Source organism: Lissotriton helveticus, chromosome 1_1 (assembly GCF_964261635.1).
Source record: "Lissotriton helveticus chromosome 1_1, aLisHel1.1, whole genome shotgun sequence".
In the NCBI taxonomy this organism is placed as follows: Eukaryota; Metazoa; Chordata; class Amphibia; order Caudata; family Salamandridae; genus Lissotriton; species Lissotriton helveticus.
The window spans coordinates 1,323,349,922-1,323,375,285 of NC_136057.1; the positions used below are offsets into that span (position 1 = coordinate 1,323,349,922).

Below are 25,364 nucleotides of genomic sequence, written 5' to 3' on the forward strand. Positions count from 1 at the left end.
TTATGAGGATGTGAACATAGGCATCCTGTAGATCTAGGGCACACATCTAGTCTCCCTGATGTAACTGGTAGTAAATTTGATGTAAGGCTAGTAGCCCTCATTATTTGTTTGTAGTCCAGGTCGATTATGAGTCTAAATTTTTTATTTGGACCTTTCTTTTGAGCCAGAAAGTAGCAGGAATCAATTCTTGTTAACCCCTTCGCTGCGTTGGCTATTCCGCCGCAGCGCTAAGGGGGAGGCGGGGCCGTCCGGCGCTCCCATACTCGTGACGGAACCGCTCGTCACGGCCCTCGGGTGAGCTGTGCTTGTGACGGAACAGTTTCGTCACGGCCCCACCCGCTCTTTAGAACGTCAGCGCAGGCGCGGAATTCGCGCCGCGCATGCGCAGTGAGCGGGCCGTGACGGAACAGTTCCAGCACAGCCCACCCGAGGCTCGTGACGGAACGGTTCCGTCACGAGCATGGGAGGGGTTAATGCTGTTGTGATGAGGGAGCTCCTTCACCGCAAGTTTCTCTAGTAAGGTGTTCACCTCATTTCAAAGTAACTCTTGGTGATGCTAAGAAGACTTAATTGGTGGCACAACAGAAGGAGATTTGAATCTTAGTGAATATAATTTTTGAACAATATTCAAGACCCATTTGCTTTTTATTTTCTGCGATTCTTCTAGAAGGCTTACAATACTATCCCTACAAGACTGATTGGGGGAAGGGAGAAGTCACTGCTTAAGTGGTGGCTTACTTGACATCTCCGAAAGTTGCTCGCTTCTCCGTTTCATGGTTTTTCTCTCATGTTAGGACTGCCTCTGCTAGAGCTGCTTTTGTTGGTGCAACCATAGACTGGTTTGATCTCTCAGAGGAAAGTAACACATATCAAATGGCCTGTAGCACCTTCAATACTCTTTCCTCTTCTGCAGGCCCACACCCTTTATGGTCTACATCTCTAACTTCATTCAATTCGGTTCATCATTGGTGTACGAGAACCAAACAGGGAGTTTCCTGAAAATGGAAGGTTTGAAATTAGCTGTTGTGCTTCTGACTTGAAACCAGTGAGTCTTAGCCATGAAGCAAGCCGCAACCTTAACCCATGACAATATCCATCGTCTGCAAAGTCAGAAAAATCTGTTGCTGTGCATTCCTTCCTGTTGGACTGCTCGGAAATATGGCTTGTCTTTCCTTGGCAGCTTCTCTGTGAACCTTGGCAAAAGCATCCCAAAGGGATCTGTCATATCAGCCCAGTAAGGCTACAGCAGTTGTAGTCTTCATTACTGCAGCCGCATTGCTGCACATCTTCTTGCTGACTGAGTACATTTGTTTACTTTCCTTGTCTTGAAGGACAATGGAGGAATGAGCCATAAACCTGAGATTTTCCGGCTTACTGAAATAATGACAGAATCCGGATGAAGATCTCTCTTTGAGGAGCAGAGAGTCTAGATTCAGTGGTTTTTTACTTTTCATGAAGTTGAGATAGAGCAGAATTACTGATATTGGAGTCAGGAATAACAGCAAGGTCTCAAAAATCACTGGCGCAAATGTTTTAGAAACATGCATTAGAATATTCAACTAGGTCCCTACTCTGACCAAAACCTTGTTTGAGTTCATTATGTTTTCCACAGGGGAGATTTACACAGGACGGTTTGGTCAATAATCCTTGGTGGAGAAATTGTCAGAAGAATCAGGAGACCAAGAGGGACACAGTCTGTGTCTGTGCATGGGCTACGAGAATCAGACCCTCTGCTGGAATATCTTGAGCACCTAGAATGAAATCGGGCCTTCCTCTAGAACAAGTCCTAGAGTGTGATATTGTCTACTTGTGCGGACTTCTCTGCTTTGAGATTTTAGTATGAGCAGAAGGCGGCAACGGCTGAGGGCCACTGGTGACCTTGGCAGATATGGTGAAGTCAAAGGCACTGGAGAAGTTAGGAGCACTGGAGAAAAGCGTGGAGAGACTGGTCTCCAAAATGACAGCTGATGATAAAACAACTTTCAGAATTACCTCCCTCGAGGAAAATTAAGTTCTTCATTACTCCTAATTGTAGGTGTGATGTCTATGTCGAAAGTGGCTATGTGGTACCTGGGTGTCAATGTCAAATCTGGCATTGACACCCACGATGGTCTTGACGGGAAACATCTGTGGTGGTTGGAAGTTGGATTACACTTTGATGTTGATTTACCTGGTGGCATACCTATCGACTGTGAACAAGAGGGTACTGTACACATCTTGATGTCCTAGATCTCGAGGTCATTCAGGAACAGCGCCCCTTCCTCCGATAGTATATCTATATGGATCTATCCCTGGTGGTGTGTCCTTAGAGAGGACGAACTTCTCCTTGCCTCTCAGATCTTCCTGATGCAGCCTCCTGGAGCCTCTGCTGGAGTCTGTGTAGCCTAATCATCTGCCACACCTTTAGGGTCCTCCTAGACATATTTTGGCAGTAGCTGCAGGCTTCAGGGGTAAATATTTTCCTGAAACCACACTATACATAGATCATGGGGGTCTGACTGGGTTTTGTTCTTGCCACAGTCAGGACACTGTACAACAAGTGAAGACATCCTGACAAGAAAAATACACATTTTCTGTCTAATAAAGTTTCTTGCACAAGCTATCAGGTGAAGCAATTGAGGAAAAGTTTGGAAAGATTTGTAATGAGATATAAAGCAAACATTTTGAGCTCAGTGCTCAAGGTTCCAGTTACCCGAAGCTAGAAAAAAATAAGTGACGTAACTGTCACCTGTGGGGTACAGGAGGAAACTAGAGTAAAGATGAGGCCTGGTAAGACACTGTCCTATTTTTGCTTTCATGTATATGGCAGCCTAATATAGTCGTTTATTGCCTTCCTTTTCCCTTTTAAAAAAGATTTATAAAAGGTGGTTCTGGTCACATTTCATTAATGTAGTGACTATTTGGTTGAATTGGCTTATTTCTTCAAATGAAATTTTTGAATTTTCCCATTATAGCCTGCAGTAAAGACAGCTTTTTTCCCATATAAGCACACTTTTCTACTAAAAAGCTTTGCGTATCTCTATATAGTTATAGATCTTAATTAGAATGCTCCAGTATCCCCTGTGTAACGGGACAATTCAGCACTTACGAATATTGATGGGAAATCCCTGGAAGAGAACTTAAATCGAGAATACGAATATCATTAGGTAATCACCTTACCTGCAATGGTGTAGTCAATGGTTTAGGTTATGCATTCTACTACTTAGTGAACAGAATCGATACTGAAGAGGTGAATGTCTGGTGAGCTAAAAAAAAAAACACTCGCCCGAAAGAAACTCATTTACACGTGGAGTTTAATCCTGTTTAAGACTTCATGGGATAGCAGTAGGGACAGTTGTACTGTGCTCTGGTAAGGAACCCCTCCTTGAGGGCAGAATTTTGCTCTTGACGATGGCTGTGCCCACAGCTGATCATTGCCAACATATGGATGAATTGACCGACACCCCAGATACCCCATTTCACACAGATACTGCAGGGACTCTGTACCTTCTACATCCCCACTCGTGCCCTTCGCTCCGCAGAACTCCATCTGGCCCGCACCATTAGGGTTCGCAGGAGTAGAGCAGGGGGACGATCATTCAAGTCCATGGCCTCGATGCTCTGGAACACCATCCCCCCAGAGGTACGCACCACACAGGACCATCAGCTCTTCCGGAAACAAATTAAAACCTGGCTATTCTCCTCCATTTAGGATTCCCAGCACTCCAGTTGCCGGCCAAACTGTTAGTTTATTTCCTCCGCTGTGCTCTGTCGTCTGGCCTGTCTGCAAGCGCTGGGACGCCCTGTTGCTGGGGTAGCCATGCGCTATATAAACATACTTAACATAACATAACACAGCCCCGTTGCGGATGGCACAAAAGGGGTGGAACCACCCAAAGAGAAACACAGTCCAAAGGAGCCGTGGGCAGAGGTGTGATTATTAGTGAATACACAGTAGACTGCCTGCCAAAATGTTCTAATCCACCACTGTGTAAGCCCTGTAGAGCCTCCTCTGAGACAACTGATGTAGAAGGGAAAGACTTTGTTTGAAGGCAAGATAACTACTTCTCGAAAGGGCATTGGTAACTGTGACCTCTTTATGCCGATTGTATAAGTTTGCTTAAACGGGAATACACATCAAGTGGAAAGGGTTTCCCCTGCCATTTTGCCCTGTATTTTCATGCTCGTGAAGGTATGGTACCAAAATGTCGTTACCAAGATATTGCTTTACTTAATTATTGTGACCTAAATATAATTTACAAAAAAACTGCCTCAATAGAGTTAAAAATACAACATCATAGCACAGTAGGACGATATTTTCGTAAACAATATTTAGGATAAAATATGTATACCAGACAATATTTTTGCTAATGGTGTTGTGACATACAACCTCTCATTAAGAACCAAATCCTCACAAATACACAAGAGCAAACCTCTTTAGATACCCCCTCCCCTACAGTGCAAACCAATGTGCCCCTGAACGACACAGCATTTCTTCCACAACCAGCGCTCCAAATACAAATGAGTTTATCCACAACCACATGCTCCACCAAGGAGCCGAACCCTTCAAGAGTGGTCAAGGATTGTGCAGACCCGCTGACCTGATTCCAAACTGTCTTTTCATTACTTTGGAGATGAAGTCTACAGAAAATTACACCATAGTGTTGTGTGGCTATGTACTAATTAAGGACACAGCAGTAGCACATTCTCCTTCTTCTGATGGATAAACCTCGCCCTGAGCTCCCTAACATTTCCTAGCTTGCTATACTGTTTAAAAAGATTGAGGTTGTTTGGTAAGATATCCCAGGGAGCCCTGACCCGGGTAATAGCAATAGCCTTGAGTGTAAGTCGATAATATGACTATAGTGGTTTGGTAGCTCGTATTTCGAATTACCTCTACATACCTCCTGCTGGTTGCAAAACCATTATGTACACATAAGATAAAATACCTGCTTTTCACCTGAGTTTAATGCCTAAGTAAAATTTGCCCATAAAGTCCTTGCCATTTCAGGGCTTGATTTCCAGTACTGCTTCTGGTTCCGCGTCCTATCCGTCTAAACGTACCTAGTGAAGTTAGCCAGGTTTTGGATGACTTTGGCCACCAAAGTCAGTGTGCGCGAAGTGCTGCTGCTAGGGTACTCCTGCGTAAGGTGGAAAAGGCTGGGCGACATGACAGCTGGACACAGGAAGCGCAGGAACAGCGAGGCGCAGATCAGCCTCTGTCCAATCTCCACCTTCTGGCGGTAGAAGCATTCCTCTTGCCACGTGGCGAAGATTTCGTTCAGCTCAGCTGGGAAGGAGCTATAATGGAGACATGGAATGGAAAGGCCACTTTATCATCAGAGCCTCCATTGTGCACTTTCTCGGGTGTTCCTATTACGAAGAAGAGGTGTGTATGTGATGAGTGCACCGGTCTGTAAACATGTTTATATCCCAAGGTGTGCTTTGAATGTAACATATAAATGGAAAGTTACAGATTGCATGGAACAATTGCTTTACGCAGAGAAACAACTCTTGTAATAGTCACAATATCTCTTCTGTGTGACTTTACCGTGCACAAATGCAACTCCTTGCATCCAGATTTTGGTTAAAAACCTTTTGTGAAAACAAAAATACATGAACCAAACAATGGCATAGCATAAACCCTATATGCAGATGCGCAAAGTGTAATATGTTATTTATTACCATTAGGGGGCATCATTACTCACTCCAGGCTTCGTCTCTTGTGGGTCGTGACCTCTCTCTGCTATAAATAATGGTAATAAATGTCATATGAGTGCGCATCTGTATGCATACACACACACACACACACACACATATATATATTTATATATACACATATATATGTGCACACGAATTACATGGATAAGTCTTATTAACACATTATACAGTTACACATATATTCTCTCTCCATATATATGTATATATATATATATATATATACACGTATATTTATATATTATATCTGTCTATCTCTCTCTCTCTCTCTCTCTCTCTCTCTCTCTCTCTCTCTCTCTCTCTATATATATATATATATATATATATATATATATATATATATATATATATATATATATATAATATATATATATATATATATACACATTGAGATAGAGCGGTAAAATCCAGCAGACCCCTGTAGTGTAACTCCTATGTCATCTACCAACCCAACTATTACTGTACTTCTTGATAATTGCACAAGAGTGGAGTTAAAGCTGCATTTAATGCGAGTAAAAGATGATGAAACACAACGCGTTTGTGACTGTGTCTAAACATATGAGTGGGAGGAGCTAAAATGAATATGCTACTTACCAGTATGCATCTGTTCTTGGCATGTAGGGCTGCTGACATTCATATCTATAGCATAGATCGCCGCCTAGTGTTGGGTCCGGATGATTGCACATTGTTGTCCTGGAAGAGTCTTCGAAGTATCACGAGATAGGTGGCTCCTCCCCTGGACTACAGTGCGCATGGGCATCAACTCCATCCCCAGATTGTTTTTAGCCATTGTGGCAAAGATGGAGTGTAATAGAGTAAGCGATGGCCATGCTAAGAGTAAGTGTTAAAAAGTCTGCAGCCGCTACAGGCGCCGGGGAGGAGGGCGGGCGATATGAATGTCAGCAGCCCTACATGCCAAGAACAGATGCATACTGGTAAGTAGCATATTCAGTTCGAGGAATGTGGGCTGCTGAATTCATATCTATAGCATAGAATACATAGCAGTCCCTCCATTAATGGCGGCCGCCTGTGCCAGCTGCAGAAGTCTGAAAATGCGTTTTGAGAACAGCCTGCCCTACAGCTGCCTGCTGCTTGGAGTGCACATCTACACAGTAATGTTTAGTAAATGTGTGTGGTGTAGACCATGTGGCTGCTCTACAAATATCTTCCAAAGGGATATTACCAAGGAAAGCCATAGAGGCCCCCAACTTTCGGGTGGAGTGGGCTCTTGGAGGGACCGTTAAAGTGCGCTTAGCCTTGTGATAGCAAATCTGAATGCACTTAACGATCCACCTGGCTATACCTGCTTTGGAAATGGGGTTGCCTTTGTGCGGGGCTGAGAAGGCAACAAAGAGTTGTTGTGTTTTCCTAAAGTCTTTGGTCCTATCGATGTAGTACATCAAGGCTCGTTTGACATCAAGAGTGTGGAGCATTCTTTTGGCAACTGTTTCTGGGTTTTGAAAGAATGCGGGCAGTTCAATGGTCTGATTGACATGGAACTTGGAAACCACTTCAGGAAGAAATTTAGGGTTAGTGCGCAGCACCACCCTGTTGGAGTGAATTTGAATGAATGGCTCTTGTACAGTGAGCGCCTGTAGCTCACTAACACGTCGTAGAGACGTAATGGCAATGAGAAAAGCTACTTTCCATGTCAAGAACTGAATCTCACAGGAATGTAGAGGTTCAAAAGGTGGGCCCATCAACCTGGTGAGGACCACATTGAGGTTCCATACAGGAGCTTGCGGGGTCCTGGGAGGGATGACCCGCTTCAGGCCTTCTAGGAAGGCTTTAATGGCAGGCACTCTGAAAACGGAGAGATGCTGCCTGTTTTGGAGATAAGCCGCTATGGCGGATAAGTGTATCCTGATGGAAGCGTATGCTAGATTGCATTTGTAAAGATGTAACAAATAGCAGATGATGTTGGGAGTGGATGCATCTAGCGGGTTGATGTTGTGTGTAGCACAGTAAATGACAAACCGCTTCCATTTTGCTGCATAGCAGGCTCTGGTGGTGGGCTTTCTTGCCTCCCGTATGATATCCATGCATTCAGGAGGCAAGTCAAGGTAGCCAAACTCTAAGACTTCAGGAGCCAGATCGCCAGGTTGAGCTGTTGCGGATCTGGATGCTGAATGTCGCCATGGCTCTGCGTCAAAAGCTTGGGCGTGAGGTGTAGCCTTTGATGCGGTACCACGGAGAGTTCTAGAAACGTGGTGTACCATGGCTGGCGTGCCCACGTTGGAGCAACCAGGATGAGTGTTATCGCGTGTTGCTTTAGCTTTCTTGCCACCAGCGGTATGAGAGGTGCTGGGGGAAAAACGTACGCAAATCTGCCTGACCAGTTCATCCATATCGCATTGCCTTGTGACTGTGGGTGAGGGAACCTGGCGGCAAAGCTTTGGCATTTTGCGTTTTCCCTTGTGGCGAACAGGTCTATTTGTGGATGACCCCACTGCTGGAAGTACGGGCGGAGTACTGATGGATGTATCTCCCACTCGTGCATCTGGTGGCTGTACCTGCTGAGCAGGTCCGCCATTTGATTGTCCGTGCCTGGGAGGTGTTCCGCCATGAGGAAGATGTTCCTCTGAATGGCCCACTTCCACATGCTCTGAGCCAGATGAGACAACTGTGGAGAGTGCGTACCTCCCTGCTTCTGGATGTAGTACATGGCCGTCATGTTGTCCGTCCGGATCAACACGACCTTGTTGCACAGATGTACTTTGAATGCTTTCAGTGCCATGAAGATTGCCATCAGTTCTAGGTAGTTGATGTGCATCTTCTTTTGCTGTATTGTCCATAGTCCCTGCACTGTGTAGTGGAGTACATGAGCTCCCCATCCCTGGAGAGACGCGTCCGCCGTCAGGGTGATCTGTGGGACAGGCTCTTGGAACGGTCGGCCCTTGCAAAGGTTGTGTGGATTCCACCAATGCAGAGAGCTGTATGCCCGACCGGTGACCAACACTAGGTCTTTCAATTGTCCCTGAGCCTGATTCCACTGATGCGCTAAGCATTCCTGGAGCGGACGCATATGTAACCTCGCGTGCGGGACTATGAAAATGCAGGAGGCCATCATGCCTATCAACTGCATGAACACTCTCGCAGGAAGCGAGTGTAGCGGTTTGAACTGTTGGATTAGCGACTGTATGTTGGTGATCCGCGCCGAAGTTGGCTGAGCCGTGGCTGCCAGAGTATTGATTGTTGCACCTAGATATTGCCGCACATGGGCCGGCTGAAGGTGCGACTTTGGATAGTTCAGGGAGAAGCCCAGACTGTGAAGAAGGTGAATGGTGTGGGACATGTCGGCGGCGCACTGCTGGGCCGACTTTGCCTGAACCAGCCAGTCGTCCAGATAAGGGTAGACATGGATGTGTTGTCTCCTGAGGTGCGCCGCCACTGTCGCTAGACATTTGGTAAACACTCTGGGGGCCGTGGTCACTCCGAAAGGAAGGACCTTGAATTGATAATGCCGATTTTGAATGGTGAATCTGAGGTATTTTTTGTGTGATGGATGGAGTGGAATGTGGAAGTAAGCATCCTTGAGGTCCAAGGTTGCGAGGAAGTCCCCCTGAGTGAGTAACGGAAGAACCTGCTGCAGCGTTAGCATGTGGAAGTGTTCCGAGAGAATGTATTGGTTTAGGGGCCGGAGGTCGAGAATAGGCCTGAGGGACCCGTCCTTCTTTGGGATTAAGAAGTACAGGGAGTACACCCCTGTGCCTTCCTCCTCCACTGGCACGAGCTCTATAGCGCCCTTTTGCAGCATGACAAGAACTTCCTGCTGCAATAAGTGCAAATGCTCTGTGGACATAGGACGGTGTTTTGGTGGTATGTTGGGTGGAGTGGATGTGAGCTCCAAACAATAACCGAACTGGATAAGTTTCCTGACCCACCTGTCTGTGGTGATGGATTTCCAGACTGGCAGGAACTGCTGGAGTCTCCCCCCGACAGGTGTGGAATGGTCGGGGGGCAGTGACAGGGCGTCACTGTTTGTTGGAGGCGGAGGAACGGGAGTTGTTGTTGCCCCTGCCTCTGCCCTTGGCAATGTTGCCCCGATAACCTCCTCTATTTTGTTTGGGGTAAGAGGATTGCGCCCCACCTTTATTGAATTGTGTTTGCTGGGACATTTGGCCTCTGGAAACACCCCTATTGCCTGAGCGACGAAAAGTGCTCCCCCAAAACTGTTGGGATTGGAGAGCTCCCATGGACTTCGCAGTCTCTGTATCCTTTTTTATTTTTTCCAAGGTGGTATCCACCTCAGGACCAAATAATCTGTCAGGGTTAACTGGCTGGTTGCGGATGGTAGTTTGGATCTCAGGCTTAAATCCGGAGATTCTGAGCCATGCTTGTCGTCTTAACATCACACTGGTGTTAATTGCCCTGGCTGCAGTGTCCGCAACGTCTAGTGCACACTTAATTGAAGCGTTGGAGATGAGCTTCCCTTCCTGGATAAGCATCTCCGCGGCCTCCTTATATTGGTCTGGGAGATGTTGCAACAGGGTCTCTAGTGTGTCGTAGTGTGCCCTGTCGTACCGTGCCAAGAGCGCCTGCGTGTTAGAGATACGCCAGATATTGGCCGCCTGAGCTGCTACTCTCTTTCCCGATGCTTCTAGCACTTTGGACTCTTTGTCCGGGGGAGGAGCTTCACCAGTGGTTTGCGAATTCGCCCTCTTGCGGGCATTAGAAACGACCAGGGAGTCCAATGGCAACTGGCCCTTGATGTAGGTGGGATTGCCAGGTGCCGGTCGGTATTTTATCTCAATTCTAGGGTTGACCACCCTTGCCCTTGTGGGCTCTTTGAAAATGTCCACAGCATGTTTGAGGACCCCTTTCAGCATTGGGAGGGTTTTCACAGTCTTCTCAGCTGTTGAAAAAGTGTCAAAGAGGAAGTCCACCTCCACAGGGTCAGCATGCAGTTCAACGTCGTGGTTCTTAGCCGCCCTTTCAATCAAGGCATTGAATGCCGCAGAATCCTCAGTGGGAGATGTTTTGATATTGTATATCTGAGGGTCAAGGGCGGGTTGCTGATCCCCCTGGTCACCTGTGTCCACCCATGCGTCCTGTTGTGCATCAGGATGTGTGTGGGCCGGGAAGCTGTATTCCTCATCTTGATCCCCAGCATCCTCGGCATCGGAATAAGTTGGCGAGGGCGTGGCAACTCTTTGAGTCCGAGGAGTTAGTGGTTCTACTAAGACCGGTGAATCAGAAGCAGGCCTTTTGCGCTTCAAAGGAATGGTATACGACTCCAAAGGCGTCGTCACCGCGATTTTCCACTTGTAAAGCGTAAGCTTCCCCGTGTCGGCATCGATTAAACGTTCCGACTGTTCCTCCATTAATGGTGGTCGATGCGTCAAGCCTCCAGCCGGGAGAGTAGGCGTCGAGCCCACAGCACTCTGCGATTTCGCTTCGGGCGCCGCACGTGGTGCGAAGGCCTTCGGTGCCACCTTCGGCGGCAACGTGAAGAGGAGTGGCGTCGATGACTTGGAGGTGGGGACCGACTGCTTCGGTGCGGAAGGCGTCTTGGGGTCTTCTGCTGAAGCCTTGTCCCTGATACGCTTGAGGGAGTCCGAGACCTGCTTTGTGCAGGAAGCAGACGGCTTCGCCGATATGACAGACGACCTCGGTCCAGCAACGTGGGAAGACTCGAGCATCGATGACTTGGGCTGTTCGGTCCGAGGCTTGACCGTGTTGGCGTCCTGGGCAACCGCTTTAGGGGCACCAACCTTTGGCTCGATGCCCTTGCTGGTCTTCGGCTCGACGCCCTTTGCGGCCCTCGGCTCCGCGCCCTTGCTTGGCTCCGGCTCGACGCCCGACCCGGACTTCGGCTCAACGCCCTTGGTCGACTGAGGCTGGACGGCCTTCTTGGGCTTCTGCTCGACGCCTTTGGTCTGCTTTGGCTGGACGGATTTCACCAACTTCGCCGGGTCGACAGGCTTCTTCGTCCTGGGCTGTCCCGACACCTCGGAAGACGAGGGTGTCGACGGTGGAGCAGAAGGTTTCGGTTTCGAAGGCGCTTGAACCACTTTAGGTTTTGTGGACACCGAAGGTTTCACTTTCGGTTTCGTTTTCGGTAATGGAGGCTCCGTCGAAGTGTCCGTAGCCGGGCCGGGAGGCGGGGCCGTGGATTTTGGTAGAAGGTCTTGGGTAAGGCCGATAGGCGATCCCTCGACCTGAGCCTTCGTAAGTGTTCAAACGGGGCATAGCTCGTCCTCTGAGCTATCTTCCATGGCCCCATAGGCCTCATCGTCGTCTCCTACCTCGTCGACGACTTCTTGTACGGGTAGGCCTTTGACATCCACTTGATAGTCATAGTCGACTTCTTCCGCTGGAGGTGAAATCTGCAGCTGAACGTCGTGTTCATCTGCTTCCTCGCTGTCGAAGATGTCCACCGGTGCCGGAGCCGACTGCCGGGCCTCCATGCGCGCCACGCGCCGAAGCCGAATCGTTTTCTTCGAACGAAATCGTGAACAAGCCATACAGTTGGCTTCATCGTGGTCCGGCGACAGGCACTTGTTGCACACCGGGTGGACGTCGATGTGTGGGTACTTCGATCCACACACGGGACACTTTTTGAACGGGCTCCGTTCCATGTCGCGTCGTCGAGGGTCTTGCTGCGCCGACTGGGCCTCGAGCACCAAAGAGTCACGAGACTCCCTGGATGTCAAACTCGGGAGGCGAGTCCGAACAGAACCGGGCACCGAACGCAAACAATACCGACGATAAGAGAAAAAGGCCTTTTGGCCTCGAGAATATTGTCGATTCCGAACTGGAGAGAACGAAAGTACATCCGAACCCAATGGTGGAAAAAAACAATCTGGGGATGGAGTCGATGCCCATGCGCACTGTAGTCCAGGGGAGGAGCCACCTATCTCGTGATACTTCGAAGACTCTTCCAGGACAACAATGTGCAATCATCCGGACCCAACACTAGGCGGCGATCTATGCTATAGATATGAATTCAGCAGCCCACATGCCTCGAACTCACAATTAGCATATGTAGGCAGTTTCTAATGCTCATTATAAACTTTCGATGAATCCTAGTGCAAGTTAGCGGTATACCACAATTTGCTGAAAAATTGTAGCAAGTGAATGGGAAGATACTTTGCTCTACAATCTTCCTTGTTAATTTCATTGATTGGACAGGATCTGTGTAGGTGCAGTAGGTCTCAAGGATACCTCCCCATTCAACTGCGCCCAGGCTGCCTCATCCTTATACTTCGATTCATAAAGGGGGTGGTGATGGACAGAGTATCTGAATTAAGCAGAACACTCCTACCCAGTCAAAAGATCAGGGCTTGATCCATCACCGTTTTTTTAGCTCACTGCACCATCCCAGCTCAGAACCTGGCTACATGCAAATTAGTCTGACCCTGGCCCAGTGCATCATGGGAACAGGGCAGACCAAACTACCAAGCCAATTCTTTACTGGAAAGGAAACAAGCTTCCGGGGACCGGTTTCTGGCATTACAGCCGTCTTCAGCCCGTCTTGCTTGAATCCTGATGGTGCAGTGAGCAAGGGACTCACATCTGAGCATACCCTTCCACACTAGTGGTGGCCAAAACGATTCATAAAGGGGGTGGTGATGGACAGAGTATCTGAATTAAGCAGAACACTCCTACCCAGTCAAAAGATCAGGGCTTGATCCATCACCGTTTTTTTAGCTCACTGCACCATCCCAGCTCAGAACCTGGCTACATGCAAATTAGTCTGACCCTGGCCCAGTGCATCATGGGAACAGGGCAGACCAAACTACCAAGCCAATTCTTTACTGGAAAGGAAACAAGCTTCCGGGGACCGGTTTCTGGCATTACAGCCGTCTTCAGCCCGGCTTGCTTGAATCCTGATGGTGCAGTGAGCAAGGGACTCACATCTGAGCATACCCTTCCACACTAGTGGTGGCCAAAACGATTCATAAAGGGGGTGGTGATGGACAGAGTATCTGAATTAAGCAGAACACTCCTACCCAGTCAAAAGATCAGGGCTTGATCCATCACCGTTTTTTTAGCTCACTGCACCATCCCAGCTCAGAACCTGGCTACATGCAAATTAGTCTGACCCTGGCCCAGTGCATCATGGGAACAGGGCAGACCAAACTACCAAGCCAATTCTTTACTGGAAAGGAAACAAGCTTCCGGGGACCGGTTACTGGCATTACAGCCGTCTTCAGCCCGGCTTGCTTGAATCCTGATGGTGCAGTGAGCAAGGGACTCACATCTGAGCATACCCTTCCACACTAGTGGTGGCCAAAACGATTCATAAAGGGGGTGGTGATGGACAGAGTATCTGAATTAAGCAGAACACTCCTACCCAGTCAAAAGATCAGGGCTTGATCCATCACCGTTTTTTTAGCTCACTGCACCATCCCAGCTCAGAACCTGGCTACATGCAAATTAGTCTGACCCTGGCCCAGTGCATCATGGGAACAGGGCAGACCAAACTACCAAGCCTTTTTGTAATTATTTTGGCCACCATGAGTGTGGAAGGGTATGCCCAGACATGAATCCCTTGCTCATTGCACCATCAGGATTCAAGCAAGCCGGGCCGAAGACGGCTGTAATGCCAGAAACCGGTCCCCGGAAGCTTGTTTCCTTTCCAGTGAAGAATTGGCTCGGTAGTTTGGTCTGCCCTGTTCCCATGATGCACTGGGCCAGGGACAGACTAATTTGCATATAGCCAGGTTCTGAACTGGGATGGTGCAGTGAGCTAAAAAATGGTGATGGATCAAGCCCTGATCTGTTGACTGGGTAGGAGTGTTCTGATTAACTCAGATACTCTGTCCATCACCACCCCCTTTTTGTAATTATTTTGGCCACCATGAGTGTGGAAGGGTATGCTCAGACATGAGTCCCTTGCTCATTGCACCATCAGGATTCAAGCAAGCCGGGCCGAAGACGGCTGTAATGCCAGAAACCGGTCCCCGGAAGCTTGTTTCCTTTCCAGTGAAGAATTGGCTTGGTAGTTTGGTCTGCCCTGTTCCCATGATGCACTGGGCCAGGGACAGACTAATTTGCATATAGCCAGGTTCTGAACTGGGATGGTGCAGTGAGCTAAAAAACGGTGATGGATCAAGCCCTGATCTGTTGACTGGGTAGGAGTGTTCTGATTAACTCAGATACTCTGTCCATCACCACCCCCTTTTTGTAATCATCCTTATACTTCAGCACATTGTCACTTGTGTTGGTGAAGTAGAAAACATCCAACCCGTGCAGGTGACCTACAATGGTTCTCTAAGGCAGAGTTATGCTTGCCTCCTCCTTACTAGCATGAGTCGGTGATCTTCCTGAACACCTCCTCGCAGCTCTGCCGCAGGTTGTTTTGGTTGTCGGACAGGTCATTGCTCGGGCACTTGCTCGGATCCACCTCGCAGCTGTCCTCTGAGTCATAGAGCTGGAGAATGAACTCTCCTGAGGGTAAATATTGTACACAGGGTTGGTTAGAATCTATCCATATAGAAGCAGTGGCCAATAAATGTACCTTGGTTTCTATGCCATTACTAGCTCGGATTTCAATCTTGCACATTCTCATCCTTTCCAAAACCTTGGAACATCAGCCACAATCGTTTACATCCAAAAATCGATTCAAGTAGTTGCAACATGCACTTAAGACATTCACATTAGATGATAGCAATATGGAATTCCCCTTTTAAGATACCTTTCATATATTCTTGGAGCAGGCTAATTTACTATTCTAACTTCAGGTCCAGTATGTTTGAGACTAAGGGCCATATGTATCATAGAAATTCGCATTCGCAAAGGCCGAAATTCGCAGAATTTCGGCCTTTGCGAATGCGAATTTGCTAAATGGGATGTATGACTGAAAATCCGGTGCAAAATAAGGAACCGCAAAATTTGCGATTCCTTATTTTGCAATTGCATTTAAGGAATCGCAAATTTTGCGATTCCTTAAATGCAATGTATGAAGCTAAAAAAAATTGCTAATTGTCCCTAAGGAATCGCAAATTGCGGATTTCTTGAAAAATGCCAATTTTGGCATTTTTCAAAGTGCCATGTGAAGCACATACATGCCCTTAGGGCATGTATGTGCACCACATGTGCACCCATGCTTATTTCAGGGGTGCAACAGGGTGTCCTTTGGACACCCATGAAGCCTTGAAATTATTCTCAATTTGCGATTAGCAAATTGCGAATCGCAAATTGAGAATAAATTTCCATTCCTTCCTATGGGCCTCCTGGCCCATAGAAATGAATGGGAAGTATTCCTTAATTGCGAATTCGCTATTAAGGAATATCAAGAAATCGTTAAAAAATTTGCAATTTTCTTGATACAAACCAATTTGCGATTCTGAAATAGTGATTTCTTAAAAATCGCTATTACAGAATCGCAAATTGGTACCTTGATACATATGGCCCTTTGTGCATGATGGTGAAATTTCCCAATCATTTTTATTTCGATATTTTGGTATGCAAATGTAGTTAGGTGCATGTCGGGATTATTGCATCAGGGAAATTTGTGATTCAAATATTTTGGGGTTGAAATTTTACTGGATATCCATAGGCGACTGCCACACTTGGAATTAGGTTTACCTTATTAGGGAACGTTTGTGGCAAGAGGCATGGGAGAACATATCTCACCTCTCTGTGAATCAATTTCTTGAAAAATTCTCTTTTTTTTACAGTCCTTCACCTAGCTGACCACCCTACCTCCACTTGAAATTTGGCTGGCGTCTTTGTTCAGCAAAAGTATAAGATTACCTGTCCCTCTACGTGGTGCCCTCTGATTGCGGGGACTGTTACCAACAGCCAACCAACAGCTGCAGCTACTCTTACTACAACAGGGGACTGATGTACAAAGATCCTCTTGCAACCAGTTTGCGATGCAAGTTATTTACTAATAGGGTACATTGCAAATTGTACATTCGCAGAGGTTCGAATGAAGGTTAATTAGGCAGGCCACAATTTGTTGCAGCTCTCTTTTAATGGCTGCAAGTGCAGGCATAATGGCCTGCAAGGGACAGCAGTTGACTATCCTTGTAGTTACTTTCCCAGAAAAGATTTTTCTTTTTAAAGCAACCTGTGTCTATTAAAGGGACAGATGATGTTTTATAAAAAATAAAAAAAATTCTCATTAGAGCAGGCTTGGGGAGAGGAGACAGACTGCTACCCAAAACGATTCCTAAAGTGGAAGTTGTCAGATGGAGACAGGTTCCCCCTTCCGAATCAATACCACTGCTTTTGAGGTGTCACATTCCATTGCTACTTCCAAATAGCAGATACCCTTTTACACCACCTCCTATAGGCGATTTAATTGGGCCACACCACTCCTTTTATGAGCCCAAAGTACTTTTCCAACTCGTAAAAGGAGGTTTTGTATATTCCAACACACTCTTTCGTGGTTGAAAACAGTTAGATTTTTTTAATTGCAGGGTTTGCGGCCAGGAAATTGTTTTGTACATCAGGCCCCTTATTTGTAAACATCTGGCATTTTCTAACACCGTTAACTTCTTTGTAAATCCCATATATTTTACAATGGCACAAGGTATAGTCCGTGGCACGATGGTTTGTTTAACCATATCAGTGATGTTTGTACCTAGGGTATTCAGCAGGTACTTGTGTCCAACGAGCTTCATGTACTCATCAATGGCCTTCGTCGTCAGTGTGTTTTCTCTGAAGATGAGCGACTCCTTAACATCAAAGCGGTCTAGTTCGGCTATGCCCAGGTCTATGAGGAACGCCTAAAATAACCAGTCAAAAAACAAAACGAAGAAGTCAAAATACTGTGGACAAATTTTAGGGTTTTTGAAAGGAGAACTTTTGTCTCACCAAATAAACTAGGACAGAGACCAGAAATTCACACCTTAATAAGAATGCTGATGATTCTTTTCAGAAAATATTTTGGGCCTCTTTACGATTGCCCGATTAACCCTGCATTAATTTCTGGCCCCCTCAGGATTATACTGGGATTACAAAACTCTTAGGAACAAAGTAGGTTTTTAATGTTTCATCCAGGCACTTCTCATCCGGAAAACAAGCAAAATATATGGATGAAATACCTAGGAAAACAGATTTCCCGATTTCCCTGGTAATTCAACATACCTCAATTAATCCATTAACCCCTTCGACGCTCATGACGAGCTCAGCTCGTCATGGAGTTTCCATTGATTTCAATGGAAATTACATGAAGGACAACAAATAGCCTTAGCATCCAAGTGGTTAAGACCAATACCTGCTCTTGTGGTTTCTCCATCTGCTGGAATTACTAATGAACGCAGTATCGGTAATTCCAGGGGTTCAGGTATTGGGCAAGTTTCCAGCTCACTCAAAATGGGCCCCAATAACTTTCTGGCCATTCAGAAGCAGCTACACCTTGGGATTCAGTGCAAGTTAATGAGTAAAACATATAAAACAGAGAAGTGAAGAATACACTTGGAAGTCCAATATGAAGCTAGCAAGGATAGACATTAGGTAATACCAGAGTTTGCCTTTTAAGACTTGTAGGTGATTATGGCAGATAAAGGCACATGTATCTAATATCAATAGAGTTTGTACTTGAAAAGCCAGGGAAGAGTGGGAAACAACTCAGGGAGCATGAATAATCAAAGATAGAGAAAGGTGATGAAATCAGATGTAGTAATATAGGAAGATGCAGAAAAGAAAACTATTTCTGTTTTAAAGCATTAAAGGATGGAGATGGGGATACTCCATCCATGACTTCACCTACATATCCTGGACAACATGACCTAAGTACCATCAGCAAGGACATTCAATTTAAAGGGTGGACAAAGACCCTTCCATGAAAGCCGTAAAAGAGCATCGGAAAAGAGATAGGGAAGAAACCAAACTATAACAGCACCAGTGAAAATAATTCTATGCAAGATTTGTGAATAAAAACACCTTGATTTGGCCAGAAGACTGCATATCTTTGAATCTGGGAACCTTCATGACCAGTACCGCTTATTTTAAATTTTAGTAATGCAACCCTGGTGGTATTACGAGGTGTGTGTGTTTTTTTTAGTTGTAAAGATGTCCTCTCCTTGGCCTCGATGAAAGATTTCAGATAGGATGATATCTTCAGATCAAAAATAAACATTCACTCACTTTTCAGTATAAATATCAGATTGCAACATTCACACATTTTACCCTCTCAAAATTCATACATGTGGAAAATACACTTTTTAGAAAGGGAACAAGGCTAAAAGTAAAATTGGTGTATAATCGTTTTAAATTAATGAAATAAGAAGGCAAAAACCTCCTATTTCCTGTTAAGAAGTCACACATCCTGGAGGATGACCTGTTAACTGAGTGTGTAGTCTTTGGGAAAAAGAGTTATTTTAGCACTTACCTTGGCTTTCCCAGTACACTGTAAAACATGAACCAAGGAGCTGGCCAGCTCCTCCTTATCCTTGACTGAGATTGCTGGTTCAAGCTCAGTACACAGCTCGGTGTAGTTGAAGGCAATGTACTCTGCAAACTCCTTGTACTGCACAATGGGAAGCACTCTCATGTTCTGGTACCTGCCTTTGACTCGTATGGAAGGTGCCACAGGTTTCTCCTTGCTGGGTGCTGCCTTGCAAACCGGGAACCATTTCTCCACATGTTGGCGAGAAACTAGGTCCGACAGCTTGATGGTGACACTACCCGCTGGTGTCGAATCTCTGGGATCCTTCTTCTTCTTCTTTTCATCCTCTTGCAGGAGATGTATGGAGACCACGCTGACCGGGGGGAGGTTTTCAAATTCAAAGTGCTCTCCCCAGAAGATGGTGCCCTGGTTGAGTTTGCTTGTGGTACGGGCATAAAGGGACCCGTCCAGGTGCAGTTCACAGAAATATTTCCTTTTTGGCAAGATGTCCTTTGCCTCATAAATCCACAAGCTCAGGGTGTTTTCGACTCGTTCACAGTTGTCCTTGCAGAGAAATAGAAACTGGAGTTAATATCGAGTAAGAAACAATGATGGTTCTATGAATTATTATTATGTTGGGAATTACATTTGTATATCCATATGACCACCTGATTGAGACAAAAGACCTTCAGTAAGAGTAAATCTGAGCTGTCCTATTGCTCACCTAAAATAAGGGATGGCCAGATGTCTTATAAGGTCTAAAACTTAAGGGAATTTATTGTTTAACCTAATAACTATTGTCTTAGGCTGACCATCTCAAAATTGCAATGATATACTGAGGTGCCTCGTACTCATTCATTCGCCACTGTCATTGTTGAGAAAGGCTGACTCAGGCAGGGCACAGAGAGGACAAAGTAGACAGGGAAGTGTCCAAACAAGCAATAATAAGTTGAGTGAGTCTGACTCAAGCAAGGGACATGGAGAACAGTGCAGCTTAGAATTAGGACCAAAGTCGATCCTTCAGTTAACTTTTTTTGGCGTGGAATTCATAAGTTCTATGCCTGAACATGGCTAAACATTCGGGTTTTCAATATTATCACATTTAAAATAAATGTTGGGTGTGAGTCAGTCGGATGGGTCACATGGCAATCAGAATCCCTAGGTATTCCTCATTTCAAGTCATAGAACACAATGGATGGCGAGCAGCCAGTCACAGTTTTTGGGTACAATGAGTACAGCGAGGAGCTTGGGGATAGGTCAAGGGAACAAGCGCGGCCATCAGTAGGTCCTATGTCCTAGAGATATCGTGCAGGCAGTCCCTCCCTCTGGACATAGCGGCTCATACAATTCTGCCCCTCCCACAGGAGACACAGCGGCTCATACAATTCTGCCCCTCCCACTGGACATAGCGGCTCATACAATTCTGCCCCTCCGACTGGACATAGCAGCTCATACAATTCTGCCCCTCCCACTGGACATAGCAGCTCATACAATTCTGCCCCTCCCACTGGACATAGCGGCTCATACAATTCTGCCCCTCCCACTGGACATAGCAGCTCATACAATTCTGCCCCTCCGACTGGACATAGCGGCTCATACAATTCTGCCCCTCCCACTGGACATAGCGGCTCATACAATTCTGCCCCTCCCACTGGACATAGCGGCTCATACAATTCAGTCCCTACCACTGGACATAGAGGCTCATACAATTCAGTCCCTACCACTGGACATAGCGGCTCATACAATTCAGTCCCTCCCTCTGGACATAGCGGCTCATACAATTCTGCCCCTCCCACAGGACACAGCGGCTCATACAATTCTGTCCCTCCCACTGGACATAGCGGCTCATACAATTCTGCCCCTCCGACTGGACATAGCAGCTCATACAATTCTGCCCCTCTCACTGGACATAGCGGCTCATACAATTCTGCCCCTCCCACTGGACATAGCGGCTCATACAATTCTGCCCCTCCGACTGGACATAGCAGCTCATACAATTCTGCCCCTCCCACTGGACATAGCGGCTCATACAATTCTGCCCCTCCCACTGGACATAGCGGCTCATACAATTCTGCCCCTCCCACTGGACATAGCGGCTCATACAATTCAGTCCCTACCACTGGACATAGAGGCTCATACAATTCAGTCCCTACCACTGGACATAGCGGCTCATACAGCCAATAGATGTTTTTTTAAGTTACTTCAGTCTGATTGACCAGAGCTTGCAGAAGTTTCTGGAAAGGTAACGTAGACAAGCAAAATAAACGAATAGGTAGCCAGATCTCCTTTAAGGGATGGGTGGCTTTTATCAGTTTTTAATCTGCAAAGAAGCACTTTTTAAATGTGAGAACTATTTGTGCAAATTGACAGGTTTCTCGATTTTCCTGTCGTGGTCTGATTAAGGGAAAGCCCTGTGCCCATATAAGACAAAATCAAAGTGCTTCGGTAAAAGAAAATTAAAGTATCCCCCGTAGTGAACTTTTCTGGAAAATGCATGTGGGTGAGATATTTACACGTATTGCTAAAATAATATTAAGAAAACGCGAAATCAAAATGCATTTTCTCGTATCTTGTAATCATGAACAGGTCTAGAAATTGGAGAGTGTTTAGGGCTGGCTGGGCGTATAGGGCTACGTTGTTGGTGGAGCCTGTAATAAAAACAACAATCCACTTTCTCAGGAAATACTAGGTATATTTATTATTTTTATAACGTAATTGAAATACATAAAGAATTGTTGATATTAAGAAACTGGTGTAAAATACATAACAATATTTTTAATGATATTTCTTTTTAGCACGCACAAGCAACTTGCACATTTCGCTCTACCTTTTACCTAACCAGCATTTGCAGAAACTATAAAGTGGCAGGAAAGATTTTCTATTCCATTTTTACGTTTCTTGATTCTAAATATATGATTATTGTATGACACATCTGTTTTTCTGCCTCTGAATTCCCCCTTTTAAAAACAGTTGTTGCTCCAAGGGTGCAACAGTGAGCTCAGCCTCACGCACAAATAATGCACTATCTTTTAATTTGTGTAATGTACTCTGATATTGTACTGTAGCATTTGTGTAGCACTTAATACTCTTAGGTGAGGTGCTAAAGGGCTTGACCCCAAAGGTAACATGCTACAACGTTTGGAGTGTGTGTTTGGAAGATTGTAATGTTAGGACCCTTTTTGGGGGTCCATTAGGATGGCGGGCAGGCGGTGCTGGGACCGGCCGCCAGTGCTGCGGCGGTCCCGCACCGGCGCTTAGGATGCCACCGCCACCGTGGCGGTGGCACCCTCCATTCCCAGCATTGTGACGGGAGGTGCTCACGGCACCACCCGCAAAAACAACAGTTGATGGACAGAATGCAGAACAATGTCATACATTCACCCCAGTACAGAGATCTGGGCCTAAATCCATAGTTTTTTTGCACTCCACACCACCCCAGTTCAGACATGGTCATATGCAAATCAGCCTTGACCCTGTGCCTCATGGGAACAGTCCAGCCCGAACTGCCAAACCATGTCTTTCCTGGACCGGAATCAAGCATCCTAGGACCGGTTTCTGGCTATCAGCCGTCTTCAGCCAGGATAGCTTGACTCCAGTGGTGTGGAGAGCATGGGACTCACGTCTGAGCATACCCATCCCACTCGGGGTGACAAATGCAAAAACAACAGTTGATGGACAGAATGCAGAACAATGTCATACATTCACCCCAGTACAGAGATCTGGGCCTAAATCCATTGTTTTTTTGCACTCCACACCACCCCAGTTCAGACATGGTCATATGCAAATCAGCCTTGAACCTGTGCCTCATGGGAACAGTCGAGCCCGAACTGCCAAACCATGTCTTTCCTGGACCGGAATCAAGCATCCTAGGACCGGTTTCTGGCTATCAGCCGTCTTCAGCCAGGATAGCTTGACTCCAGTGGTGTGGAGAGCATGGGACTCACGTTTGAGCATACCCATCCCACTCGGGGTGACAAATGCAAAAACAACAGTTGATGGACAGAATGCAGAACAATGTCATACATTCACCCCAGTACAGAGATCTGGGCCTAAATCCATTGTTTTTTTGCACTCCACACCACCCCAGTTCAGACATGGTCATATGCAAATCAGCCTTGAACCTGTGCCTCATGGGAACAGTCGAGCCCGAACTGCCAAACCATGTCTTTCCTGGACCGGAATCAAGCATCCTAGGACCGGTTTCTGGCTATTAGCCGTCTTCAGCCAGGATAGCTTGACTCCAGTGGTGTGGAGAGCATGGGACTCACGTCTGAGCATACCCATCCCACTCGGGGTGACAAATGCAAAAACAACAGTTGATGGACAGAATGCAGAACAATGTCATACATTCACCCCAGTACAGAGATCTGGGCCTAAATCCATCGTTTTTTGGGACTCCACACCACCCCAGTTCAGACATGGTCATATGCAAATCAGCCTTGACCCTGTGCCTCATGGGAACAGTCCAGCCCGAACTGCCAAACCATGTCTTTCCTGGACCGGAATCAAGCATCCTAGGACTGGTTTCTGGCTATCAGCCGTCTTCAGCCAGGATAGCTTGACTCCAGTGGTGTGGAGAGCATGGGACTCACGTCTGAGCATACCCATCCCACTCGGGGTGCCAAATGCAAAAACAACAGTTGATGGACAGAATGCAGAACAATGTCATACATTCACCTCAGTACAGAGATCTGGGCCTAAATCCATCGTTTTTTTGCACTCCACACCACCCCAGTTCAGACATGGTCATATGCAAATCAGCCTTAACCCTGTGCCTCATGGGAACAGTCGAGCCCGAACTGCCAAACCATGTCTTTCCTGGACCGGAATCAAGCATCCTAGGACCGGTTTCTGGCTATCAGCCGTCTTCAGCCAGGATAGCTTGACTCCAGTGGTGTGGAGAGCATGGGACTCACGTCTGAGCATACCCATCCCACTCGGGGTGACAAATGCAAAAACAACAGTTGATGGACAGAATGCAGAACAATGTCATACATTCACCCCAGTACAGAGATCTGGGCCTAAATCCATCGTTTTTTTGCACTCCACACCACCCCAGTTCAGACATGGTCATATGCAAATCAGCCTTGACCCTGTGCCTCATGGGAACAGTCCAGCCCGAACTGCCAAACCATGTCTTTCCTGGACCGGAATCAAGCATCCTAGGACTGGTTTCTGGCTATCAGCCGTCTTCAGCCAGGATAGCTTGACTCCAGTGGTGTGGAGAGCATGGGACTCACGTCTGAGCATACCCATCCCACTCGGGGTGCCAAATGCAAAAACAACAGTTGATGGACAGAATGCAGAACAATGTCATACATTCACCCCAGTACAGAGATCTGGGCCTAAATCCATTGTTTTTTTGCACTCCACACCACCCCAGTTCAGACATGGTCATATGCAAATCAGCCTTGACCCTGTGCCTCATGGGAACAGTCCTGCCCGAACTGCCAAACCATGTCTTTCCTGGACCGGAATCAAGCGTCCTAGTCAGACCATGTCTGAACTGGGGTGGTGTGGAGTGCAAAAAAACGATGGATTAAACCCAGATCAGTTGACTGGGGGTGAGTGTTTGTATTGTCAACGCTCCGTCCATCACCACCTTTGGTTTTTCTTTGTTCGCACTAAGTTGGCAGGGTATGCTCAGATGTGAGTCCCTTGCTCACTTTGCCACTGGAGTCAAGCAAGCCCGGCTGAAGATGGCTGTAATGCCATAAACCGGTCCTGGGAAGCTTGATTCCGGTCCGGGGAAGACATGGCTTGGCAGTTCGGGCAGGACTGTTCCCATGAGGCACAGGGTCAGACTGATTTGCATATGGCCATGTCTGAACTGGGGTGGCGGAGTGAGCTAAAGAACGGTGATGGATTAAACCCAGATCAGTTGACTGGGGGTGAGTGTTTGTATTGTCAACGCTCCGTCCATCACCACCTTTGGTTTTTCTTTGTTCGCCCTAAGTTGGCAGGGTATGCTCAGACGTGAGTCCCTTGCTCACTTTGCCACTGGAGTCAAGCAAGCCCGGCTGAAGACGGCTGTAATGCCAGAAACCGGTCCTGGGAAGCTTGATTCTGGTCCAGGGAAGACATGGCTTGGCAGTTCGGGCTGGACTGTTCCCATGAGGCACAGGGTCAGACTGATTTGCATATGGCCATGTCTGAACTGGGGTGGCGGAGTGAGATAAAGAACGGTGATGGATTAAACCCAGATCAGTTGACTGGGGGTGAGTGTTGGTATTGTCAACGCTCCGTCCATCACCACCTTTGGTTTTTCTTTGTTCGCCCTACGTTGGCAGGGTATGCTCAGACGTGAGTCCCTTGCTCACTTTGCCACTGGAGTCAAGCAAGCCCGGCTGAAGACGGCTGTAATGCCAGAAACCGGTCC

General features: G+C 46.8%; 1 protein-coding gene across 2 annotated transcripts in view; it reads right to left on the minus strand.

The window, feature by feature from the left end:
• Positions 1-25,364, minus strand: part of RASAL3 (RAS protein activator like 3) — a 286,096-nt gene that overhangs the window by 51,013 nt on the left and 209,719 nt on the right. For both annotated transcript variants that reach the window (XM_078682087.1, XM_078682079.1), the window contains exons 8-11: positions 18,989-19,549; positions 17,237-17,381; positions 14,949-15,093; positions 5,044-5,280 (exon numbers count right to left, since the gene is read on the minus strand). In XM_078682087.1, coding sequence (XP_078538213.1) covers positions 5,044-5,280; positions 14,949-15,093; positions 17,237-17,381; positions 18,989-19,549 — 1,088 coding nt within the window. The remainder of the gene's footprint in view (positions 1-5,043; positions 5,281-14,948; positions 15,094-17,236; positions 17,382-18,988; positions 19,550-25,364) is intronic.